Here is a 25456-nt window from a genome sequence, read left to right on the forward strand (position 1 = left end):
TTCTCAGGTGCTTTTCTGTGGTGTGCCTTTGCTTTCAGTTTTGTGGATAACGCAGTATTTTGTTCTCAGGTCGTGACCGCTATGATTGATATGATTGATATTCTCCTTTCAGTTGACTCAGACTCTGTACTCCCCTTTAATTATTATTCCCAATGCTGTCCTGATTGACTTGTGTTAAACGGGATCAAACCGAGCGTAACAACACGCACCTTTGCTGCTTTTTCAAGCACTCGTTCACATCAGAAACATCAGACAAATTACGTTTTATTGGACTCATTTTGTCTTTTCAGTCGTTATTCGTCATTTGGAGGAAACACCGGGTGAGTTTTACACCTAACAAGACAACCTTTTCCATGCCATCCTTCATTCGTTGGCACTGATATAGATTTCGAACCGAAACCGTCATCTGGATGGGCGCAACAAAAGAATTGATTTTCCATTCGTCGCGTCTCGAAAAAGTCGAGGCTCTATTGATTCGGTCTGCTGACTGAAGAAGCAGACATGAGAGAGTTAGTGAGCTACGTTATGCAATGGTGCAACACTGGCATGGAAACAGGAGTTCAGAACATTCCAATGGTTGATTTTGCCCTGAGTTGGTGGAGGACGTGTCACCCAAAACCCCAAAAGCACATCACGCACAATTGCTCATGAATATTCAGTAATACATAATATAACTTATAATACATCCCTATACAAAAATGGAAGTTATAAATGATCAATACTATCATTAAAAGTTTTTTTTTTTAATATGAGCTTTGTAATCTTCTGCTTATTTAAACATTTCACAGTGTTGTTTTTTTCTTGGTGTTCGATTTGGGGGCGTTTGAACTGGTAATCTTTCAGGTCTTACTGGTCTGCAAGGGTCCCAGTATCCGTTCCTGGTTGTGTTTGCGGAAAAAAGCCTTCCCGAACTCGTAGGTGCTGATCATGATGGCGCAAGCCGGCGCCACTTTGATGAGGCGAGGGAGGAAACCTAGTGAGGATAAAAGCGGGAGTAAAGGAGGCGAAGACGTCTGGCAACAAAGGTTGGAGGGCAACAACACACTAACCCGCAAACAAGCCTGTGACGCCATGTTGTGCCACGATCCTCTTCATCACGCTGAAGGTGGAGGAGGCCTGGTGTGATACTGTCGCCATAGAAACACCAAGCAGCTGATCAATGCCGTTGGGGAAATAATAACATTACAAAAATGAAGCCATCTTGACGCTTTAGTTACAATTCATCGCCTGCAGCTCCCCGAGTTCCACCTGCCGTCTGGTTTTCACCACGTCAAACGGCAACGTCACGATGGAGGCAAACTGAAAGAAAGTAAATGTTGCTTTTATTTTATTCATATTTTATTGTGAACACGAGTCTCCATGCAGATGGTCCTCGGGTTCCTAGAATGTGATTTACAGTAGTCGTCGTGTAAAATACTGTAATGAAAGATATAAAGTATAAAAGATCTCCTGGTAACAGCGCACCGAATCCATGACCCCTCTAGCATATATATTAGCATTCAATCATCTTAATTCGTAACTCATTTAGTACCAAAGACGTACTTAGAAGTTCTTATAAACCCGCACACCCGAACCCAAAAACATATTTGTACTTTTTTACTTTTTTTTTTTTTTTTTGCGTGAGAGGCAAAAAGAGGCGATGATGCAACTCTCAACCGACATTGCACTCAAGTGCATTAACACTTCTTTTAGTAATAAGCCATAAAACGGCCACAAGGTGGAAGTGAAGGGATGTAGCATGCGGATTTGGAGGCAAATTTGAATGCGTACACACACAGTTTAGTTCCAAATGTGAAAATTGGAAATAATTCATGGTTTGTAAAGAGTTATTTTTATGTGAAACAACCCTGTTTGGTGTTATGTAGTTGTTTAGATATCTGGATGGTCATAAAAATAAAAAAAATAGAATAAAAGCAAAAAATAGTGTATCTTTTCACACATTTGTTTTTAGTCGGGAGCTGATATTTTCCTAAAACGTTGATTACTAAAGAATGGAAAAAGGGTCGTATATTGGTACTTTTTGTATTTTATAGCCATTTTTTTCTGATATCTGGCGCGTGGCGTGTATTCTTCCACCGTTTTGCGCTGAAACTACTTTTCGAGTGAGTGGACCTGTGAACATCAAGTACCGAGGACCACCTGTATAAGCTAACACTTGAACCGCTGCACAAAAAAAACGGTGAAAACGTGTCGCCTGTGCTACTACTTTTCGGGCAAACACACCACATAGTGGCACTGTTATTAAACCCCATATGTCGGAATGACTTGAAATTTCTCACACAATGCAGCATGCTCTACAAAACGGCCACTGTAACGTTTAAGTGGTTAGCCGAAACACCCAAAAAATAGTACACACTTATAGGGGACTGACAAAGCACGTGTAAATGAACATGGTCTACAGACTCACCGAACCAGACGTGGCGCCCGATACGAAGGTCATGGTGAACGTGGGCTCTCTGGTGTTGTAGCGCTCGCACATCCACTTCTTGCCCCTCTCGTAGTTGTACCAGTACATGGCGGAAAAAGGCACGTCTCGCAGCAGCGTGGGCCCCAGGCCTCGCCACAGTGACAGCCAGCCGTCCGCCTCCACCGCCGTGCGAACGCAGGCGGCGAGCTGCCGGTACGACTGTTTCTGGGACTGGAGCTTGGTGCGCATCAGCTCCAGGGGGCTGATCACAGAGGCCGCGCCCACTGATGGATACCCATTGTATACATTAAATCGAGTATAGGGGTTATTTTGACTTCTTGATGGGATAGCGCACCTCTGGCGACGGCTCCGGACACCATTGGGGCGAACTGCGCGTGGTCGCCCATCTTGACCCTGAGCTTTGTGCACAGCTGGTCATAGCTGGTGAAATAGATGACGGTCGCCGGCACTGCCATCACACTAGAGCACAATAGACCAAAAACATGAACCATCTTTACGGGAACATTGTTAAAACATCAACAAAAAAAGCCTCACAGTGTTGGAGGGAGACCACTCCACAGTGATCTGATTCCTTCATTGCGTACTATCCTGACAAAGGCGTCCTGCAGGAGCACAAAATAATTCATTTATAATGTGTACCCCCCCCTCAATTGTGACATTTATGTTTAATTTTTAATTTAATTACCGCTGTGCCATTAAAGTGGCCTGACATTTTGTACCAGGCCTTATTGTTGCCATTCTCACACACACATATATGGTCCATGAGTCCATTGCAGTAGACAAAACATTTGCCTAAACGTTGAAAGGAAAATACATGACCATGTCAGTCAAAAGTTTAGTGTTATTGATTGACAAGGTGTCTCCAAACTTTTGACTTGTGTTGTATTTTACCTTTGGGGAAGGGTTTTTTCTGCGCTTGAAGTCTGATCTTTACAACATCCAAAGGTGTGACTGAAATTAAATATAATAATGGACTAAAATGAGTAAAGTAAATAAAGCAGCATTAGTTGACTTATTGATGAAATAGCAAATACGTCACGTGACACTCACCAAATAGAGACGTGAGCAAAGCTCCGGAGCAGGACGCCGCCATCTGTTGGATGGGAGTAATGCCACCATCTCCGCCTTTCGAGGAAGGACCGCTCATGGCTTTTTGACAAGACAAGACACAGCAATAAACGCACTGTGATAGGAATATGTAACGCTATGCAGCCATAAATTCGCTAAAGATAGTATTTATTTGCTAATATCAACGGCGCCCTGTAGCTCAATAAAAGCTAATACGAGAAGGACGCGTGGATACCTAATGCGCCTACCTGCAAATGCTCAATTACGTCGACAAATACTTGTGACATTAAAATAAATATCCCTCTCAAGGTTACAGTCACTCCTGTCCTATAATTCCTAAAACACAATTTATAAAAACACGTGTATTTACCTCAAAGGTCTTGCTAGTCATCGGTGTTGCATGACAAAATGTTTCATAACATTAGTTTCTGCTTCGCACATTCTCGAAACTGAAAATGAAAGTTTCACGCAGTGCCAATTGCAGTAACCTTATACATATAAAAACTCGTGGTAACGAGCTGTTACGTGTGTATCGTCCAAATATATAACTTTAATGGTTTTTGCTTTTATTTTAAGATAGTGTGGAAACAACACATCCGAACACGAAGGTGAATATACCTATTTCCTGCGTTGCCATATTTTGATGAAGGAAACCAGAAACATTTCTCACTCCATTTTCACGCCATTTAGAGTGCTTAGTGGAAATACTGGGGATTATTCCCACAATTTTAAATCATCTGGGAGAAGAAATTGAATAAAATATGAGATGCTAAACATACGTAAGTAGAAATCAGTCATTTCAACGTTATTGTTGGATATGCGCCTCGAGGGTGAAAACATGGCAACCCAGTGTCGTCACCACTGTAAGTTGGTAGAGCGGGAAATGAATCTTTAAGGTGAAACGTCGACGTTAAAACTCTGTAACTGGGACGAACAGTTACAAATGTTAAAGATAATGGGTAACGCTCGTCATTAAATGATAAAATGCAGCTGCCGAAGCGCTGAATTTACGTGAAATTGGACGAATGGATGTAACTTAAGCAAAGGAAGCTAGGCAACAAACGGTGAGTTGCTCGCGCCACTAGCAGTACAGTATACTTGTTAGCTAACAATGGAGTATTAGTTGTAAAAAAATAAATATTTACGTCAATATGGCGCAGTAATGCGTAAATACCCCCCATGTTTATCACCACAGGGGTCAACTGAGGACAGTGACTGGGGTATGTCGTCTCACAACAGAGCGCAAAGAAATGCTTTTTGTTCCTTTAAGGAGAACATAATGAGGCCCAAATCCACACAGAGGAAAACTGGACCAAATTATAAAGGTAAACGTATTACCCTGATATACTTAAATGTTCGTCTTCCTGGTTAAAATAATAAGTGGATCAATACATAATGATCTGTGAGTTAGCAAAAAAAGCTCCATTAATCTTGAAGAGCTTACTTCTCTCCACATTTGTCACTTTGTTGTTGTTGTTTTTTTAGGAAAAGGTAGCAAAAATGGCGACAAGACGTCACAAAAGTCCCATTTGGCGCTGCTTAAACCTTTTGCTGGGAAAGTGTTTTACCTGGACCTGCCATCCAACAAAACAGCAGAGTCATTGGAGCGAGACATTCAGCGCCTCGGAGGGGTGGGAGATTTTTAATCATCTTGTGGGATAACTACTTTTATTATTAAATAACAAACATGAGGCTGACCTTGTACGACCCATAGCATCATAATTTAACCCTTCAACTGTGGTTTTACACCTTTTATTGTATGACTTGTGCTGTGGAATACTTAAAACTTTAATTCCCGCTTCAGCTTTTGGTATAAAATTTTAGCTTTCATGCCTCAAATCGATAAAGTTTAAATTGTACACAGTTGTGACTGTTCTTCTGTTACTCCTGTTACTTCTCAGAGTGTTGAGAAGTTCTTCAGCAAAGAAATCAAGTATCTCGTAACCAACAAGAGGGAGGCGAGATACATTCAATGCCTCAAGCGAGACTCTCCGGTCCCAAGCCCGCAATCTGGACACAGTTCACCCTTCCCTAGCCCAAATCCGCTCCAGCCGCTCCACGGCAGTGACCACACAAAGAGCAGGTCTACGGGTCAAATAGAAACGGTGAGCTCACTTGGCAGCACTTGACTTTGAAGGTTCCGAAGTGTATTGTCATATACATGTTTGTCCATTCAGAATATGTCAATTTTTTTTTCCATTTCTGGTTTGCAGGTTGTCAGTCGTGGAAAGTGTTTAGCGGAGAAGGCAGTGAAGGAAAAGGTTTGTTGGCTTGCTAATCGTATATTTTAACGATATTGGTAGGGGTTCTCAGGGCATTCAATCGATGGGAACAGGACTGTTTAAGTTGTCTTGGATGGTTTGCCTTATCACTTCATGCTCAAAGACAAGGTGGACTGGATCGGGCAGCTCTACTCCGAGAGTCTGTTGCAAGATCCTCCTAGTGTCTTAGCATGAACCAATGAAGCCTGCTTGGTTTGTGAGGCAAAGCGTCTTCTAAGACAACCTTAAATGTCCACTTGTCATCGATTGAAAGCCCTGAGAATACAATGAATGGGGGATAGTAATCTTGTTTGTTTTTAGGAAAGAGTGCAGATCCACAAGATCCTGTCAAATGCTCTGGAATGGGGTGTGAAAATCCTCTACATGAATGGTGTGTTTTCATGCCAGACAAATACTACATCAAGTAACATTGTCGTACAAAGTATTTGTGTTGTGTGTGTGTGTGTTGCGATGCTACCTTTGCACTCATCTGCAGATGTGATGGCGTATGTTGAGAAGAAGAAAAAGATCCTCGCAAGCCACTGCCCTGCAGCCACAACAAATGTAAGTTGTTTTTTTTAAAATAATAGATTCATGTAAACAGTAAACGTTCTTTTTTTAATTGGACCCTATTTTCCTGTAGGTCAAAGCCGAGTCAACAGCAAAGCACACCCATCGGAAACACAAAGGTTGAATGGCTTGTGCAGTATTTGTAGTCATCTGTCATTATCTATAAACGTGTGCTCAAACCTGCTTGTCCCCCAAGGAGGACGCATCCACAAACCTTTCATCAAGGTTGAAGATTCCAGCAGGTGAGGCACACTAAATGCTGGCATCCTCGTACTACATTGAAATGCCCGTTCTTCTCTCAAGTGTCGTTGGTTTATTATCCTCAGACATTACTGTCCGATATACCTCACCATGCCAAACATGGCTGACTTAAACCTGAAGACGCTTCCCCCTCGTAGTCCCTTCTTATTTAACGATGAAGACAATGCCGGGGGCAAACAGCAAGGGAACAGGTATGGCGGCAATCTGCTTCAATCCTTGTTTACATTTAAAAAACTATCTGTCCCAGCAGTCTTTGACTTCCTGTAGTGAAGCCTCGGGAAGGTGCTTGACCGAAATACGGTTGCTGTGATTTTATCCCGTAGAAGTGGCAAAGCCTCGACCCCTGAAGAACAAGCCGCTGGGCGGAAGAAGAACAAGGACAAGAAACGAGGCGGCTACTGCGAGTGCTGCGCTGCCAGATACGAAAACCTGACAACAGTAAGGCTTTGTTTTTTGGAGCAGAGAAAAAGTTTTTATTTATTTATTTTTTTGAGATTGAGGGCTATTATTATGTCAAATGGATGGAGTGGGTGGTGATAACACTGTTTTTGGTATCCTTGATGATTTTTTTTAATATATATTGTTTTCCAAAACCTTTGAAATTCTTGCTCTTATTAAAGTTTGATTAGCACTGTTGTAAGGGAACAAACATGTTCCTGTAACATATATTTTCAAAGGGTTGGCGAGAGGACTTGTACATATATATCTTTTAAATATGACATTTCAGATTATAATCAGATACAGATTTTGAATTCATCTGGAATTGTTCAAAAAAGGAGAACCGGTAAATCTAAAGGAGAACTGGTAATATTTACTCTTGGTTAAACTTTCCATTTGTATGCAACATGTCGTAGATTAGAATGCAGGGGTGGCTTTGGTCTTCTGTTCTTTCACTTTCATTCTGACACGGTGCCGTGAGCGTATCGAGTCATCCCATCCCCCAAGTGTAAAAATAGGGGAACACATTTACCGTAGCTTGTCGTTCATAAAGTCAGAAGTTCAGTAAAACATATCCATCTTTCTAGTTAGATTCTAAAAGCTAAAATGCTGAAAGCTAAATGCATTGTCTGGGCAAATAAGTAAATTACACATACTTTATGTTGACACTGGCACAATTCAACATGTCTGAAAAGGAGTTGGAAGACGTACATGATGGATGATTAAAAAAAAACAACTAATTAAATAAAATAATGACGAATGAATAGAGAGTACAGGAGTAATAATAATCATTGTACATCACTTCCTCCTTGTGCAGATTTGTATGACTGCGCTTCTTGCAACGGTAGATATATTTTAAAAGACAGACGAACACACATGCACGTGGCAAAATTATAGACTTAATATTCATTTGTTGTGTGATGAATTAGATCATCTCGGTGCCCACAGGACATTTTTTTTCCCCAAAAAGAGAGATGTTGTCACCCTTATCTTTTATTCATTTCCTCTGTCACATCCGTTCAATCCAGCACCTGCAGAGTGAACGTCACAAGGCTTTCTCCAAGAGCGATGCGTATCAAGTGGTGGATCGACTCCTTTCCAATCTACACTGCAGCTTCACTCGCGTCAGCGCTCTTGTTAAAAGGTATCCCTTCAAGTTTCCCTTGGTAACACATAGACTATCACTTAAAAAAAAAATAAAAACTTTTACTTTCCCGTCAGACCAAGGTGGATTCTTTCTACCGCTCTGGTTTCCCCTGGAACATTTGGAAGAACTGAGCTCGGCAGCAAGCGAGACCATGACTCCACGAGGAGTATTAAAGACGAGCCGCACGCTCCTGTTGACGGCACAGAAGAACCTTTTTCACAACACGCTTTAAAAATGTCTCCAGCTCGTCTGATTCGCGGCAGGAAGTGGCTTTCTGCCTCACGCAAGTCAAAACTCCAATCTGTGTGCAGACAGAATCTGTTCACTTCCTGCCCTCAAAAGTCGGCCGAGAATGCAGCAACGCCGCCCTCTAGCGGTGAGCGTGTGACCCACAGTGCCCTGTTATTCCCTCAGGTCAGCCTTGATGTGCAAGTATCTCACACGGACACGCACAGCCTGACACCACCTGCCCATCAAGATCTGCGCAGTGTGTCATACTTGGGAGGCCCCGACGTTATCACAAATCAACCAGATGAGGCTAACGGGAACACCGAGTCGCCCGGGAAAGCGAGCAGAGGCGTTTGGGAGCGAGATCCTCCTTCACAGACCCGAACTTCTCCCGCCAGGAGAGTAAAGAGGAAGGTCAAAGCTTATAAACGCAAAAGACGGAAACTAGACCCAAAGTTGACATGTCAAGAGCATGACCCTTGCGACGATTCCCTGCTGACGCTGCGGCAACTTTTTTGCTCCAGTGACGACACACACGTGGAATTCCTGGGATTCGAAGACCAGACGGGAATTATGGAATGAAATGGATTGTAAGAGGTTGTTTTCCCTTGCTGGCTGTTGTGTTTAAACCGTACCAACAAGGAATGGGGGTTCATCACAGCCGCAACGCTAGTTATTTATCCGCAGGTGCCTTTTATACAGAACACCCAGGCAAGTTCCTGGGTAGCAGTTAATTACCTGTAAATGGTGACCTATATTGGCAGCTCGGTCCTGGCATTGTGCAGTACCCTGACACACAGACGGTGTCCTGTCCCACACACTCATTCATTCATTTTCTACCGCTTATCCTCGCGAGGGTCGCGGCGCCTGTCCCAGCTGTCTTCGGGCGAGAGGCGGGGTACACCCTGGACTGGTCGCCAGCCAATCACAGGGCACATATAGACAACCACACACACTTCACACTCACATTCATATCTATGGACAATTTGGAGTCGCTAATTAACCTAGCCTGTTTTTAGAATGTGGGAGGAAACCGGAGTACCCGGAGAAAACCCACGCATGCACGGGGAGAACATGCAAACTTCACACAGAGATAGCCGAGGGTGGGGAAAGACAAAGTAAGAAGCCAAAAAGTTACCACTTCCACACAAAATAGGAGAACTCATTCATTCATTCATTCATTCCTAGCATGTTTTTGGAATGTGGGAGGAAACCGGAGTATCCGGAGAGAACATGCAAACTCCACACAGAGATGGCCGAGGGTGGAATTGATCCCTGGTCTCCTAGCTGTGAGGTCTGCGTGCTAACCACTCAACCGCCGTGCAGCCCGTCCCACACACAGATGGCGTGAAAGAGGAAAACGAGGCGCTGACAGCGTCCATCTGTAAAGGAACGACGTTGAAGGTATCTTATCTTGTATATCGTAAATCTTTTGCAGAAAATGGTCAAAATTGCCTCTTTGTTCCACGTCTTTTGCCTTTTTTTTTAATGCACAACAGCCGCACAACACAAAGTGCAAAAGAAGCAGTTGACTCAGGTGTAAACACGCCGGGTCTAAACGCCACAATGTAGCAGGATGGAAGATGCTGGAGACACATTTTGCACATTTATAATATAATTGCGTAAATATGATATGCATTCATCAAAATCTCCTTAGTGTATGAAATATGAAAAATAAAAATGCAATCATGGTGCTGCATTTTTCTAACTCTTGTCTGGTTTCCCCCTCCCAGTATAATCAATCAATGTGTCTACTGGTGAAGAATAATGAAACCGGATGCTAAATACAACGTCTCCCATCGTCCCTCCTCTTCCAATATGCTTTGATTTATTGCGCCTTTGCAGATGACTGCGTGAGTCACGGGGAGATGAGTCTGAGGAATGGCGCTCCTCGCCGGGCTTCAGCATCCAGAGAAGAGGGCGGAGGAGGTGGAAGGCCCGGCCCGCAGCTTCCCCTCCATCCCTCCTTGCTCATGTTTATGCATGAGGCGTTTCTGCAGTGAGCCGCTGGATATTGATGTGTTTTAAGGAGGTGTCCCCTGGCCTCCATCCCTCCCCCACCCCTCCCGCCATGTCTCCCTCCCTCCCTCTCCTCATCCTCTCTACACCCCCTCCTCCTCCTCCTCTTTGCCGCTGATGAACCGCGGTGTCTCGGTGCGCTCAGACGCGCTCGGCGTTCGGTCTCGTCCGGACCCCCCCTCCCAATGGCCTCCGATCACAGGGACTGCAGAAACCAGATCAGCAGCCTCCCCTAGCGAAGGCAGGACCCCACCAGAGCCCACTCGTGGATTACCGCATTGTTTTGTAATTCCCTTCAACGGACATGAACAGGAAGAAGATGATGATGGTGCGCTCCCCATGGTGGATTTCCCTTTTGTGCGTCTGTGGATTGATGCACGTCGGTCACCAGAGCAACCCCCAGCTCCTTAATGGTAATTTCTTATTATATTTATCATATTTATTCATTTATAGCCTGCTACTGGACATGCTTAAATAACAGGAATGGACATCTAAATATGGTGGATGTGTGGGGGCTTTTTGTCTTCATAATAATAAAAATGCACTGTCCCCCCCCCCACCCCACCCGGTCCAGGGGGCGCCTCGTCGAGCTTCAAGGCGCCTCGTAAAGAAGGAAGGTTCCTGGGCAAGGAGGACACGGTGCCCGTCCGCCTGCTCTACAGCCGACACAACCACAGCCAGATCGGCCACGATGAGCTCAGCACCCGGGTGAAGGGCAGACCCGGATCCACGCAGGTATGCACGCCGTGTTTTGGGGGTGGAGGGAAACTGGCTGGCTGCAGCCTTGTCTCCTTGTTTACATGTTTGTACCCGGCACCTTCCTGGAAAATACTTGCAAAGCAGGCAGTATCAGTCCATGCTGGAAAAACACAGTAATATTATAAATATATAGAAAACTAAACATAATATTTACAGTCGATTATTTAAAAAATATCAACTCCCATACCTAACACCACTCCACAAATAACATGTAATATTTCGTCTTTTGGTCCTAAACCTCCATTTACATCCTGCAAACATGCAGAATGCCACAAGTTGCTATTGCATGTTTTCCCCACCAGGGGTCGCAATTCTTGAATACAAGAGTTATGCTCCTAGCCTGTGATGTAAATCGGAGCCTATACCTAAATTATAGCTTCATTCATTCCCTCGCCACTCGCAAAATACACAGAACACATGAACACATAAAATACGCCAAGTAATGACATCTAAACGGTAATATAAAAATAAAAGCACCAACAACCTTTATTATTGTAACTCTCAGACACAAATCCTTGATCAGGCTCAAAGAGTGTAGTGACCTGGCTGTTATGTGTAGTATCAAAGAGTTTTGTCATTTCCGAATGTCATTGAACGTGACGTGTCCTGACTCTGTGTGTGAGTAGAAGGATGGTCCGTGCAGACAGGACAGAAGAGTTTGCTGATGTTGTTTTGGCGGGGTTGGGTAGTCTGTTTAGTTATACTGTCATCCTTGCAACGGAATAACGATGGTGGTGGTTCCGTGTTGAGATTCATGTGCCCGTCTTGCATTGCTTCATGAAGTTAAAAATTGAAATTATTTTAATATTCACTCATTTTAAATGTTTCTACAATGCAGCAGAGGTTGTATAATTTGAAGTGCAACAGTAAATTGTAAACATTAAGTCGCTCCCATTAGTTTGAGGACATACAAGTGCTGCGTTGGAATGGATATATCGAGCTTTCATCACCCACCACCGCAGCATCGTCATCCAAGCAAAGTCAGCAACACGCAGCATATCATGCCTCATCAGCGTGTCCATCAACTTCCGTTGATTCAGCTATGATGCGTATTTACTACAAGGACTTATCCGAGAAGTCTCTGGAGAGTCCAAACTAGTCGCCAATCATCCTCTGATGTCACCTCAACGCGGGTTTGATCACTTATTGGCTGTTTTTAGCTCCGTAATCTAAAAACAAACCCATCAAGTGTGTATTTCAAAGAATGCCGCACACACACACAGGTTGTTATTAATAGACTTTGGCTATTTTTAAATCCCAGACGCAAACATCAACTACCGCTAGCAAAGTGCTCATGTTGTGTTTGGTGGAAAAACAAGCCTCTCAAATGAAACTAGACTGTGTGTTTTTGTCTATTGTATAAGTCTCGCTACGGCCAGCCCCAACAGCGGCCCCTGGGGCCACTTAAGATAAGACGACCAGGACTAAATATTTTCAATATCATTTTTCTCAGATGCTGGACTGTGGTTTGATGACTGATTCATTGATCTCCGTTATCGTAAAATGACCATCATAATGCCTCTGTTTGCTAAATTGTAAACAACAGCCTGGTCAACCTGCAAATTGCATTAAACATTGAAAAACTTAAGAAATAGTTAGCGTATTGTAATAAAATAATATTTACTGTTAATATTATGATTGATTTCAATGTGTTTTAAAAGAGAAATGACAAACCTATTTCCATCTGCGATTAAATGCGATTCATTCTAAGTTAACTATGGACAAAATGCAATTAATCACGATCAAATATTTTAATGGATTGACAGCCCCAGTTATAACACATCGATTAGTTCCACTACCACCCTCCTTGTTGCTTTAGTTGCCGTTGTACATTAGCGACAAAGGACGCTAAAAAGCGCAACAGTCGGTTTCTCACCGAGTCGACTCGAGTACAAGGTCGATGAACAAAACCGGAACATGGTCGCTTTCGGCAAAACTGAACTAAAATCCACAGTTGGGATATGAAATGGCGTGACGCCCTTACCCGAAATGATGCGCCTTGTAGGTTGTTGTCATGTGATTTTTTTAAGAAGCATAGCGAGAAGAGTATCTCCGTATTCTCGCAATTCGCTAAGAAAATGCTATTTTTTTTATTTGAACGCGTTCAATAAACAGACACCGAAGGGATACGTAAGTGCCGCCCACATCCTTCAGCGTTCCTGTATGCATCCCTCGATGGAAAAAGTTGGGACACTCATGCTGCTCTGTGGTCTGGAATGGAAATCAATGTGGGAACGCTTTAGTGCAGACCTGGGAGGACTGGCTCGCTCTAACCAAGCAGGGATGCGCTGTCTTTTAAACAGCATTACCTCCCAACGAGGATTCAATATTCCATATTAGATTTCATGGTGGAGGGTGGATGCCACACATGCGTAGCAGCCACCCATATATGCATTGAGGACACGCACGCTTACAAACAATAGAGCGTGCGCTCTCCGGGGAGCGTGTGAGCTAAGGTCACCCTCGGTTGACCTCGGTTCCCCTCCTCCTCTTGTTGTCATGCAGCATCCATGCTCTAATGAAATGAAGGTAGCCCGTGGCACTAGCATGGACCGGGAGAGGGGGGCAGGGAGTTGGGGGTTTCCCCTGGCTTGACCTGCACCGGAATGACTCTTGGTGCTTTGTCATTGACCCCAGGCTGTGTAATATATGAATGAATGAATGAATGAATGAATGAAGCCTCGTGCACCATCTGTGTCCAACCCTGACAAGGAATGGGAATTCTCCTCTGGTCGCATCCATCACACACACACTCGGAATCATGGTATTGCATGTCACACTGTTCAGGTACCAAAATCAGTGACAGGTTACATAGTATATAGAATATATTATATACATAATATATACCATATTTTGGTACAAAAATCACACAATAATTAATAGATGGCTGACATATTTGGGGGTTATGTGAAAATAATGCATTTTCTTAATGAACAATGTTTTTTGTCACGGTAACACTACATTACTACTTCACAATAAGGTACACAAAATTACAACTACAAAATTAGTAACTACTCTAAATCTATGTGCCTCAGTTCCCCAGTAACTGCTCTACTTATTAGTTCGTCAGTAACTGCTCTACTCATTAGTTCTTCATTAGTTCCTCAGTAACTAGTCTACTCATTAGTTCCTCAGTATCTACTCTAACTCGATGTGCCTTAGTTCTCCAGTAACTACTCTAACTCTATGTGCCTTTGTTCCCCAGTAACTACTCTACTCATTAGTTCCTCAGTATCTACTCTAACTCAATGTGCCTTAGTTCTCCAGTAACTACTCTAACTCTATGTGCCTTAGTACCCCAGTAACTACGGGGGGTCTAAGGGGTCACGGAGTTGCCGAGTTTCTATGTAGGGAAAAAAATACCCATTCAATGTACTTCTATGACATACAGTATGTATTTTCAGAGAGAATATCAATGACAATTTTAATTAATTTTTGTAAGATTTACCACCAAATCCTACTGACGCCATGTTGGAGCTTGATGTTCGTACATGCTGTTTCTCTTGTGTGTGTGTGTGTGTGTGTGTGGCTCCAAAGCAAAGACTTAACGAACATTGACGTCTTAATGAGCCGTCATTTTGTGGCCAGAAGGCCTGCAGCCATCCATCACCGTTGACGCGTCTGATTCAAGCCCGCATGAATAAAGCGCTGATGCTTTGGATCTTGACATCCATTCTGTCCCCCTTGCAGGTGAACCACGTGGATCAGGCCAGCTTTCAACTGGAGGCCTTTGGCAGGAAATTCACCTTGGATGTGGAGCTGAACCAGTAAGTATTGTTTTATTATTATTATTATGGATATGATTTAGAGGCTCCATCATAATCGTGGGTGATTTACAGTAAAGGCTGGAGTGCTGCCTTGTCAGACGCTCGTATTGATCACCACTGATGGAAAGTCAGCTACTCACTTTCCTCCTTACTCTTCATTTCTCCCTCTCTCATGTTCCCCTGCCACTCTCACACACTTTCATCACTTCTACCGTACACACCCTCTTTCAGCTCACCGCCTTCATTGGAGGGTGTCAGTGTGGCGGAATGGAAATGCGGACGTTTTGTGCAACGCATTTCAGTGAGAACAGTTTGATGACATGTTGGGGCATAATCATCTCTCCAGCACAATTGCATCTGAAAGCCAGCACACAAGTCACAAATCACATTTCAGAGCCAACCATCGGCCTCCAACGAGTCGCTCTTGGCAACAGTTAGACAAGTGTGGCTTGGAATACCAATAGACTAGACCCACTTGGACTTTTGGGCTGCTTTTTGAAAAAAAGCTAAACTCTGGCGTCCATAAAAGTGTCAAAGTTGGGATGTTTTGCCTGAAAATGCCGCCGCCAGTTATACTGTACTTGAAAACAGTGTTGCCTTTTGTTACGAACACAGCGGGAGTTTGAGACATTTTGCACTAGAGTGGCGGGTATGCTGGAGCCTACCCCGGATGACTTCCGTGTAACTAAACAGTCCTGTCACGGTGCTTAGCGATAAGCTGATACAACTGGACTCGGTTTACAAGCCAGAGATATCAAGATTCGGGAATAAATCCTACAATAAATAAGCGACTAATTAAATTTCCATGAATTAAGATTCAATATTAATAAACTTAATATTTTTGTCGTTGGATCATAGAAAACCTGCCCATGACTCTAGAAAGAGTGTCCTGTAGACATGAAATAACACCTTTACGCTCCTAGTATTCCTTGTTTACACCACATTGCGCCAGCTACGGGATCACTGCTGCTGCTGCTAGCATAGCAAGCTACTGAGCTAACAAGTTAGCCTCTGCAATTTACTTCTTAAAGTGTTTCAAACTGAGTTGGGAAGAAGAACAAATAATCCTAAAACTAACCACTTCCACACGATATGAGAGGAAAAGCTATTAAGTCACACTACTGGTACTTAATGGCCACAATGAACTTGTCTTTCAATATTTTTTGACTAGTAAATTGGTGTACCAGTTAGTTAACATAGACAAAGTGTGGACTAGACGTGTAGTGTCGACAAGTAAAAGGGGCAGTACCATGTCCGTGGTATGTGACACACTTTGCAGCAGTTTAGCAGCGCTGTCTGTCCCACTTCGAGGCCCACTTTCTCATTCCTCGGGGGGGTTGACAGTTTTCCACTTTCAGCTCCTGTCTGTCCTGCGATAACACGCTAATTCCCTGCTTGAAAGCCACATGTCCATTTTTGTTTATCAGAGTGGGAGGCTGCAGAGCTGAATGGGACCTTTTTTTTTTTTTACTCTGTGTTAGAAAATCACATGAATGAGTAATGCTGCTGTTCCGTTTTTGGGGGTTTTGTACCGTTTTTTTAAGCTACTCTTACATTTTTTTTGTTACATGTGTTGAAAGCGTGCCTTCATTTGTGTTGTATTGACACAAGCCACCCGTGTGAAGTGTGTCGGTCTATACAGAGGGGGCGGGGTTACGAGGTCTGAGGTCTTTGTCTGGCTCGTACTCCTCCATCGCTGCAGCCGGCTGCGCTATTTACCATTCATTGGACAAGAGCAAACGGAAGAGGTGCAGATAAGATTGGGGGTTGCCCCCCCCCCCTTTTTTTTTTTTGTTAATCATCCTCACCAAACACTAAAACACACACACACACGCCCTCCTCCATTCAGCCCTACCCTTTGGCCCCCACCCCACCTGCTCTTGGTGAATAATAGATGGTGTAAAATGAAAGAGTGTTTTTTTGTGTGTGTGAAGCTCTGCATTATGTCACACTACTGCTCAAGTTCATAAGGAAATGTTCTTACATCACGCTAAATAGAAAGTAACATAAGCGTGAATGAAGATTTAAGGTTACTTTTACCTTCACTTTACCTTCAAAAAACGTATAAGAGGTATAAATACGTTTTTGGTTGAGTTTAAGTCTTGAGTTTAGGTTTTTTTCCATGCTTGTTTGAAGGCTAGTTTTGATTATTTTTTTTGCGAATGTAAACATACTACTATGTTGTCTTATGATAGATAGACTTTCTTTATTGTCATTGCACAATAACACAGCAGTGAAATTGCCAACAAAATGCAGTTGCCTGGCTCCCGTATAATAATAAATAATAATGTGGAGAATAAATAGATGACATCAAATATGAACAATGTACAGCCTAAACATGTAAACGTAGTCAGTCAGACAGTCATAATGTTTAAAAATGTAAAAAAACAACTTAAACAATATTATGAAAGCAGGAAGCAGCGTAAACGGTAAATATGTAAACGTAAACAGCCATGATGTGCTATACATATCACTATATTGACAGTTACTATGGTACCCATTATGTCATTGGATGCTCATATCACCTCGTATTTTGGTATGTGACAAAAAAATTAAAAAAAAACAACTTAAACTATATTATGAAAGCAGGAAGTGAACAAATGTGGGATGCATTCAATTGTAATCTGATGCATGTTCAAACCAGCTGTGTATGAGGTGTGCTCCAAAGCAGTCCCATTATAATGTGTTTTTGAGCACCCCATCTCTACGGGAAAAACACTGATAATATCATGTCATGTTTGACAAATATTTCGTGAGAGCAGGTGAGGGGGGTCCTAATTGGAGTTACATCGTCTCTCCAGTGTCGCCGCGTGTCCCTCTTGTGTGCTAGTGTTGCCACTGACAGGCGCTCAGTGTGTTGTTATTTCCACCAGTGCCCGTCGCGTCAGCTTTCCGGCACGCAAGACACACTCTTTATGCTAATGCCGAGGGTCAGTTACTGCTACAATGCTAAATGCATTATTCATGTGTGTGAAGTGCGTGTTGGGGGTAGAGTGGAATGAACGCCCCCTTAAGTACATATGTTTGTCATTCAAACATCCCACGGCTTAATAGTTTGATGAATGTGCGCATACACGTGGGCGTGCGTGTGCATTGGCAGGCGTGTTGCGAAGAAATGGCGTCTCAGTCGTCGATAATATGCAGCTGCTGCAACGTTGTATCGTGTCGTCGGGGCCTCAGGTGCAGAAGTAGCACAATAAGTGCTGTCCTAATTAGAAACTACAAGGAGGGATCGGAACTAATGAGACGGGAAAAATGACCGTAATAACTCTAAAAGGACTGATCAGAGGACCAAAACCAACAAAGAAGTGATTCATCACATCGTCTTTGTTTTAACACCTCTTGCCGAATTTAATTTGATTTCACATCACCTTTTACACGCACAACAAATCGCACCTTCTCCACATTCCAGTCTTAAAGGGGAACTGCACTTTTTTGAAATTTTGCATCCACAATCCTTATGTGGAAGACAAAACTACTTAATAGGAGCTAGCTCACAATGCACCTCATTGGGACGTAAACCAATTAAACTGATGATAGCATGTAATACTGTGTAAATCACAGGGCCCTAACTATTATAAAATGATACTGTGATACTGCCATCTTGTGGCATTGATTAAAAATGACATCAAGATGTCGCCTACAGCCACAACAGTTAGTTTTCTGACACATTGACTCGAGGTGGAGATTACAGTATTAAATACAGTAAGTTGACTAATGTATTTCCACTTTATGTACGTGTATATTTTGATATAACCGATGTAGTTATGTGTGCCTCTGTGTCGTACGCGAGTACATCATGTCACCGCCATCGGCCGCTTGTACCTACACGAACGTGCGACCTTCCACATCCACGCGTGTGTGATTGAAGTCCCTCTCATGGCCCATTCCTGGACCATGCATCATCCACCCGACCTGCTTCCTGACACTGATACAAGCCAACGGCGCTCTCCCCCTCCATTTGTATCTCCATCGCTGTCTCTCCTCCTCTGCTCCATCGTCTGTCATTTATCGAACAAAAGGCGAGGTCTGATTTAGTGAGGAGGAATACACACAACGGTGTGTGTTTGTTTGAGTGTAGAGTATAGAACGTGTGGATGGCTTTTAAGTACTCTCCATCTTTTGTGTGTGTGTGTGTGTGTGTGTGGGGATGGAATCGAGCAGATGGGGAAGTATAGCGTGGGTACCGTGTTTGTGTAGCTGTATGCTTGCGGGAAGTAGCTCGTTGAAAGGAGAGCCTTCTAAAGAATAAACCTCTCAGTTTACGGTCATGACTGTAAACATTTGCGGCGTCCCCGATGGGTTGTGTTCAAAGCGCTTCGGAAAACAAGCTAGCATATATGTAGTATACAGGCACAAGTACATTATCCAGCCCCCGCCTCCTCTCCCCCTTTTATCCCGCCTCTGTCTATCTGTCAGTTTGTCCCATTTGCACAAAACGTGGTGAACTATCATGTCTACTGTCTCATTGATTGCTCTTGTCTTCTGTCAGGAATGTCGCATTGGAAATCAATGGGAAAGTATGTTCAGAGATTAGGAAAATGAATGCATGAAGCTCCAGTTACATCCAAACTGAGGGGGGGGGGGGTGGCCCTCCCGTGATTTTTTTTATCCACAAGCTTGACGATTGCTCCTCCTGCCAGTTATCAATGGCAACTGCCAGAGAGCCAAGAAACGTACAAGTCAAAATGGTGCCGGTGCACTTTGATATAAATAAGTGGCCAAGACTGGTCCAATAGACATTTTTGTTTTGGGGGGTTTTGGACCCCCAAATATATTTTTACAAATATTATTAATTATATTAAATAATAATTAATATTAGAAAAATATTATTCAAAGAGTATCATTTTACATGAAAGGAATCTTTAATTATTAAATTATAAAATTAATTTGTACTTAATTTTATAATTAGTAAAATTAATTCTAAAATTAATAAATTTTTATTATTAAATTAATTTCAAATTTAAAAAGATAACATAATTGTGATAATTTCAATTGTTTTAATAAAATTATTGTTATTATTATTATTATTATATTTTATTATTTCTTTTGATTATTTCTTCCCCATATAACACACAAAATCACACATACAATAATATAATGTAACAAACGCACATGTACACCCACCAACAGAGCGAGTTTTAACAGTACAATGTCATGTTTTCTTGATTTAATTTTTGTTGAATTGATTCTTGGTGTTTTGTAAATATTGTTGTGATATTTACACCAATGAAACAAATTTTAATCTAATTGAATGGGGAAAAATATGAATACTAAAAATCTTCTGCTTATACGGTACAAGTTGCTCACTAAATGTGTTCAACAGGCTGAAATTGTCTATTGTCCACATATGTTCTTGTTCTTTAGAACCCTAAATGTATCATAATTCACTTAGCAACAATCCAGGTGAGGCCCCAGATAGCGTAGCTTTGCATGTTCTTGTCCTAGCGTGCAGCATGCACACATACTGCATAATGCAGCAGTCGCTTCTTCCTGTACATCGCATGCTCGAAGGACCGCCTCCATAACGAACATCAAGAGACGCTGTGAGTTCAAAGTTCTGTGTTTTGCCATGAAATCAATAAGTGATCCCTGTATAGGAAGCGGGACATCCTCGTCAAGCTGATAAGTGATTGGAGAGTGACTGGATTATAGCCCGGGGACCTTTTAACGAGGAAGGCCGAGGCATACAGACAGGAAGTGGGGGTGGGCGTTAAGGTGAGAGCAGCTGCAGCGATCCCTAAAGAGAAACCCCCCCCCCCCTTTTCACGTCGTTATTCCCCACATCCACCTTTCCGACTTGGTAGCTCTTTCCTCGTCAGCACTCCCCGCTCCTCATTATGGCCGCCTGACACAGCACATGTTCATCCATACATGCAGGAGAAGGCTAATGCTAATGTTTGTTAGCATGAGCACTCAAAGATGCTTCCTTTGTGCAAGCAATGAAAGGCTCCCAGTCCAATTCCTGGGCCGATGCCTCCACTCTCACGCTAGCTCGCATTCGTGCTGCCAAAGTTGCCTTTTTGTGCTTTTTCACGCTGTGCCTGGCGACACGGAGCGTGACGGGAATTTTAGACCGCTGCTTCTCAACCAGGATGGATGTTGGCTACCCACCATCACTCCTTATTGCTGAAATATTTTAACTCAACGTTTTGTAATATCTTATGAAAACCCTGTAGTTCGAATTTTTCATAACATACATTCTCTGTGGTATTCATTTCAAAACATTCATTCATTCATTTTCTACCGCTTTGTGGAAGTGGTAACTTTTTGGCTTCTTACTTTGTCTTTCCCCACCCTCGGTCACTCTCTGTGTGGAGTTTGCATGTTCTCCCTGTGCATGCGTGGGTTTTCTCCCGGTACTCCGGTTTCCTCCCACGTTCCAAAAACATGCTAGGTTAATTAGCGACTCCAAATTGTCCATAGGTATGAATGTGAGTGTGAATGGTTGTTTGTCTATATATGCCCTGTGATTGGCTGGCCACCAGTCCAGGGTGCACCCCGCCTCTCGCCCCAAGACAGCTGGGATAGGCTCCAGCACCCCCTGTGACCCTCATGAGGATAAGTGGTAGAAAATGAATGAATGAGTTATCCTCCTATTTTGTGTGGAAGTGGTAACTTTTTGGCTTCTTATTTTGTCTTTCCCCACTCTCGGTCACTCTCTGTGTGGAGTTTGCATGTTCTCCCTGTGCATGCGTGGGTTTTCTCCCGGTACTCCGGTTTCCTCCCACATTCCAAAAACATGCTAGGTTAATTAGCGACTCCAAATTGTCCATAGGTATGAATGCGAGTGTGAATGGTTGTTTGTTTATATGTGCCCTGTGATTGGCTGGCCACCAGTCCAGGGTGTACCCCGCCTCTCGCCCGAAGACAGCTGGGATAGGCTCCAGCATCCCCCGCGACCCTCGTGAGGATAAGCGGTAGAAAATGACTGATTATTCGTACTACTACTTGTAGTAGTAGTAGGCTAGTGTTAGCCTGCTTTTGCCCCATTACATAAAATTTGTCAGACATTTTTTTTTTTATAAAAAAATAAATGAAAAAAAAATCAATAAAAAATATCAAATTATTTAGGGGGGCTTAAGAACATTTTATAATATTCCTAATGACACCACTGGCTCTTAGAAATAAAAAAAAACAAAACATGCTAGGTTAATTAGCGACTCCAAATTGTCCATAGGTATGAATGTGAGTGTGAATGGTTGTTTGTCTATATGTGGCTCAAGAAGACTCGACATCCAAACGTCAGGATTCTTCTACGACTTTTGTTCAAATAGCAACCCAGCAGCTGAGTTTTAAAGTATGCCCAAACTTGGAACCAATTAATAAGAAAGCTCTCCTAATGAATCTCAATAGATCTTCTGAATGCATCATTTTCCTTTTGCTCGCTGCCTGATCCCAGCATGAGTGGGCCGGCTGACATTAAAGAGGCGAGAACGCCAGAGAGAGAGAGGGCCGTGACGTAAATGGCTGTTGTGTGCTCGCCGCTTACGAGCTTGCTGTCAGCTCACAGCGGCAGAGCGTCTGTGGATGTCGGAAACCCCTCTGATTGACAGCGGGGGATGCGAGCGAGCAGACACGAGACGTGGCGGCGGAGACTAAGCCCGGGAGAAACGCCTTCAGGCAGAGCGGAGGATGAAAAGGGGTCGTGAACTCGGAAAAACGAGACTGGCAGACGCATCATTTCTGTGCCGCCGAAAACGACGAGCACAATAACGAACGCACGGTGTCGTCTTCGGTTTTAAGCGGGCGAGTAGGCTGTGGATTCAAAGCATTTCACAATTCATCGGCGTTGGCTTGGCAACCGCCAATTAAAACCGTTTTTGGGTAGCAAGTGAAGCATTTAGAATCTCCCATTTTTTCGAACTGACCCTTAACTGAAGCTATGATGGTATTCTACCTCTCAGCAGTCCCGCTACATAATCCGCTTATATTCAGGACTAGACCGCTTCTTCTTCCTCAGCAAGGCCTGCCATCTTGGAGGTCTGCTTAGGCTCCTGATGCTGAGCGTTCCCGGAGGCAGGGGGGATCATGCTGCGCCTCACAATGTCACGCCACATGTTGGAACTTATGTGTCCCCTCCAGGAACCGCAGCTCCCCAGTGCCGGCATCACCCATGCAGCCCCAGACCGCCGAATAATTAGCTTGCGTTCAACCTTTGTGCAGTGTGGAACATTCATTCATTCATTCATTTTCTACCGCTTATCATCATGAGTGTCGCGGGGGTGCTGGAGCCTATTCCAGCTGTCTTCAGGCGAGCGGTGGGGTACATCCTGGTACTGGATTGGCTGTACTCCAGCCAATCACAGGGCACATATAGACAAACAACCATTCACACTCACATTCATACCTATGGACAATTTGGAGTCACCAATTAACCTAGCATGTTTTTGCTATGTTTTTCTAACATGCAAACTCCACACAGAGATGGCCGAGGGTGGGATTGAACTCGGTTCTCCTAGCTGTGAGGTCTGCACACTAACCACTCGACCGCCGTGCAGCCCAATGTGGAACATAATACAGAAAAAAAGCATTTTCCATCCATCCATCCATATTTCCACTGCATTTCAGCCATGCCGCAAAAGGACCATCTGACATTATTGTATGTATTCCGTAGTTAACAAAGCTGAATGTGTTGACAAGGACAAATACTGGTGATGACATCTTGATTGAGTGAGGGGGGCGGGGGGTGATGCATGAAATCTTTATTTTTCCTCTGTTAACTGCAAGGAAACACATACAGTCATCAATGCTGTGGGAAACACTGAATCCTGAATACAACACGGTAGTCTAGATGTAGTCCAGTATAGTCATACATGTAGTCTGTATGTCGTCTTTGAAAAATAATACACTATACATTTTTACAATACACTTTTTGGTAAGACTCGGTACTCGTGCACGTAGTGTTTATTTTCCAAGTACTACTAGCTGTAAGTGTTACTATGGCAGGTTAACAGGAGGAGCGAATCGTGTGTGTTTGGACCATGGGGGCTCACGTTTAGTCTTTTGTCTATCTAATAAATTATTTAAATCCTCCAACAATTAGCTTAAATCCGTTATCAGCCCTCCACCATCAGAGGCCCGTGTGGTTGCCATGTTGCCCCCCCCCCCTCCCCACTTTCCCCATTCTGCCTCGCCTGGGTTTAGCGTGGCGTTGGATTAAGATCACAAGCTGTGAATCTTAAACACAAATCCCAGGCGCTTTTGACCCCCAGACTTTCACTCACATAAACACTAAAAGTCTTCTTTTTCTGCTTCTTTTCCATACTTTTGCCGTTTTATTTTTGGTTTTGTATTCCATACACATTGATGGATTTTTTTTTTTCCACGGGCTGGTGCATGATGAGATATTTGTTATAGCCCCGAGGCCTGCGTTGACACCCCCCCCCCCCTCTTTTTAACATTCACTACCTCTTTATTCGCCCCTTGATAGCCATTCCTCCATCTTTCCATTTGATCTCCCCTGCCTCTCCTCTCATGTGTGCTGTGCTTTTATTACCAGACCGAAGCGGCCATTAGTCTTAGAGAGGGAGTCTATTTCCTGTGTGAGTCTGCACTCTGTCGTGAGGCAGAATATGTAATAATACTATACCTGACTTCCTGTTTTGCCTAATGGAGCGGAACATCTGACTCATTTTTGAACAAATGAATCAAATATGCGGAAAAATTGAAGTACATGACCGACTACTGCAAATATATGAATTAACAGACAACTTTTTATTTTTTTTTATTTTTTTATTATTATTATTATTTTTTTTAACAGACAACTTTATTGTCTTGAACTTGGGCTACATTGACGTCCCTATTCAGCTCCATACAAACAACACAGGCATTGAAACAGGAGCTCAGAACATTCAGAGATTCCACCATCCGATAAAAAATAAAAAACAAAATGTAATTGTAATCAAATTATTGCAGAATCAAGGTAATACAAATAAAGAACTTATATGCACTATTTAGAGCTGTACATGTTGATTAATCCACAGCTTATTGCACGGTTTATTGCACAGTTTATTGCACGATAATTATCATCATCATATAACAATTTGATTTTTTTGCTGCTGGAGTTGTTCCACTCTCTAAAAAACACTATTTTCAACAATAACATAAAATAAATATTAATATTAAAAGTAAAATAATAAAATAATATAAATAATAATTACAATTTAATTAAAATTTTCTGACTCTTTTTGAGAAAATGTCTTATATTCGGGTCAATGCTGTATGGTAATTATACAATGCAACAATACTATGCTAATAAATATATAAAAATAATAATGTAAATATATTCACTATAATATAAATAAATAATAACCGTTGCTGATTGTTATTTCTACTTCTCTTTAGCATATTGCGGTGCAGTGTGTGTATCATACCCCATATATCTTTGTCTCAGGTTGGGATGTGTATATCTCCTTTGGGATTCTTGCTGCTGAGAAAGCACACACACACACACACACACACACACACACTAGTTTTACTGTCTTCCTGCTACTTAGCCCTCTCAATT

At 42.9% G+C, this 25456-nt stretch overlaps 3 protein-coding genes across 12 annotated transcripts in view; 2 read left to right on the forward strand and 1 right to left on the reverse strand.

The window, feature by feature from the left end:
• Positions 1–240: 240 nt before the first annotated feature.
• Positions 241–4022, reverse strand: slc25a40 (solute carrier family 25 member 40). Its single transcript, XM_058084190.2, has 10 exons — positions 3867–4022; positions 3479–3577; positions 3320–3379; positions 3114–3220; positions 2963–3030; positions 2763–2887; positions 2408–2691; positions 1218–1299; positions 1050–1127; positions 241–973 (listed from the first exon to the last, which is right to left on the reverse strand). The coding sequence occupies exons 2-10, from the start codon at positions 3573–3575 to the stop codon at positions 840–842; spliced, it is 1035 nt and encodes a 344-aa protein (XP_057940173.2). The 5' UTR covers positions 3576–3577; positions 3867–4022; the 3' UTR covers positions 241–839.
• A 171-nt stretch (positions 4023–4193) lies between these two features.
• Positions 4194–9046, forward strand: dbf4 (DBF4-CDC7 kinase regulatory subunit). Its single transcript, XM_058084118.2, has 13 exons — positions 4194–4560; positions 4692–4821; positions 4982–5127; positions 5398–5601; positions 5710–5757; positions 6079–6148; positions 6254–6321; positions 6401–6446; positions 6524–6569; positions 6654–6779; positions 6912–7026; positions 8055–8170; positions 8248–9046. Exons 2-13 carry the CDS (start codon positions 4719–4721, stop codon positions 8981–8983), a joined length of 1824 nt encoding a protein of 607 aa, XP_057940101.2. The 5' UTR covers positions 4194–4560; positions 4692–4718; the 3' UTR covers positions 8984–9046.
• Positions 9047–9196: 150 nt separating this feature from the next.
• adam22 (ADAM metallopeptidase domain 22) overlaps positions 9197–25456 on the forward strand; it is a 45592-nt gene continuing 29332 nt past the window's right edge. For all 10 annotated transcript variants that reach the window (XM_078797851.1, XM_078797854.1, XM_058084111.2 and 7 more), the window contains exons 1-4: positions 9197–9805; positions 10247–10833; positions 10995–11155; positions 14870–14946. In XM_078797851.1, coding sequence (XP_078653977.1) covers positions 10725–10833; positions 10995–11155; positions 14870–14946 — 347 coding nt within the window. In that variant the 5' untranslated portion in view covers positions 9197–9805; positions 10247–10724. The remainder of the gene's footprint in view (positions 9806–10246; positions 10834–10994; positions 11156–14869; positions 14947–25456) is intronic.

The sequence above is a fragment of the Doryrhamphus excisus genome, linkage group LG17 (assembly GCF_037039965.1).
Source record: "Doryrhamphus excisus strain RoL-2023G ecotype Guam linkage group LG17, RoL_Dexc_Guam_v1.1, whole genome shotgun sequence".
In the NCBI taxonomy this organism is placed as follows: Eukaryota; Metazoa; Chordata; class Actinopteri; order Syngnathiformes; family Syngnathidae; genus Doryrhamphus; species Doryrhamphus excisus.

Coding starts and splice junctions, on each gene's coding strand:
- slc25a40 (XM_058084190.2), bottom strand. CDS start 3,575: ATGAGCGGTCCTTCCTCGAAAGGCGGAGATGGTGGCATTACTCCCATC. Junction 3,031..3,113: donor GCCACTTTAATGGCACAGCG/GTAATTAAATTA, acceptor GTGCTCCTGCAG/GACGCCTTTGTCAGGATAGT. Junction 974..1,049: donor CGTCACAGGCTTGTTTGCGG/GTTAGTGTGTTG, acceptor TATCCTCACTAG/GTTTCCTCCCTCGCCTCATC.
- dbf4 (XM_058084118.2), top strand. CDS start 4,719: ATGTCGTCTCACAACAGAGCGCAAAGAAATGCTTTTTGTTCCTTTAAG. Junction 4,822..4,981: donor AACTGGACCAAATTATAAAG/GTAAACGTATTA, acceptor TTGTTTTTTTAG/GAAAAGGTAGCAAAAATGGC. Junction 6,149..6,253: donor GAAAATCCTCTACATGAATG/GTGTGTTTTCAT, acceptor ACTCATCTGCAG/ATGTGATGGCGTATGTTGAG.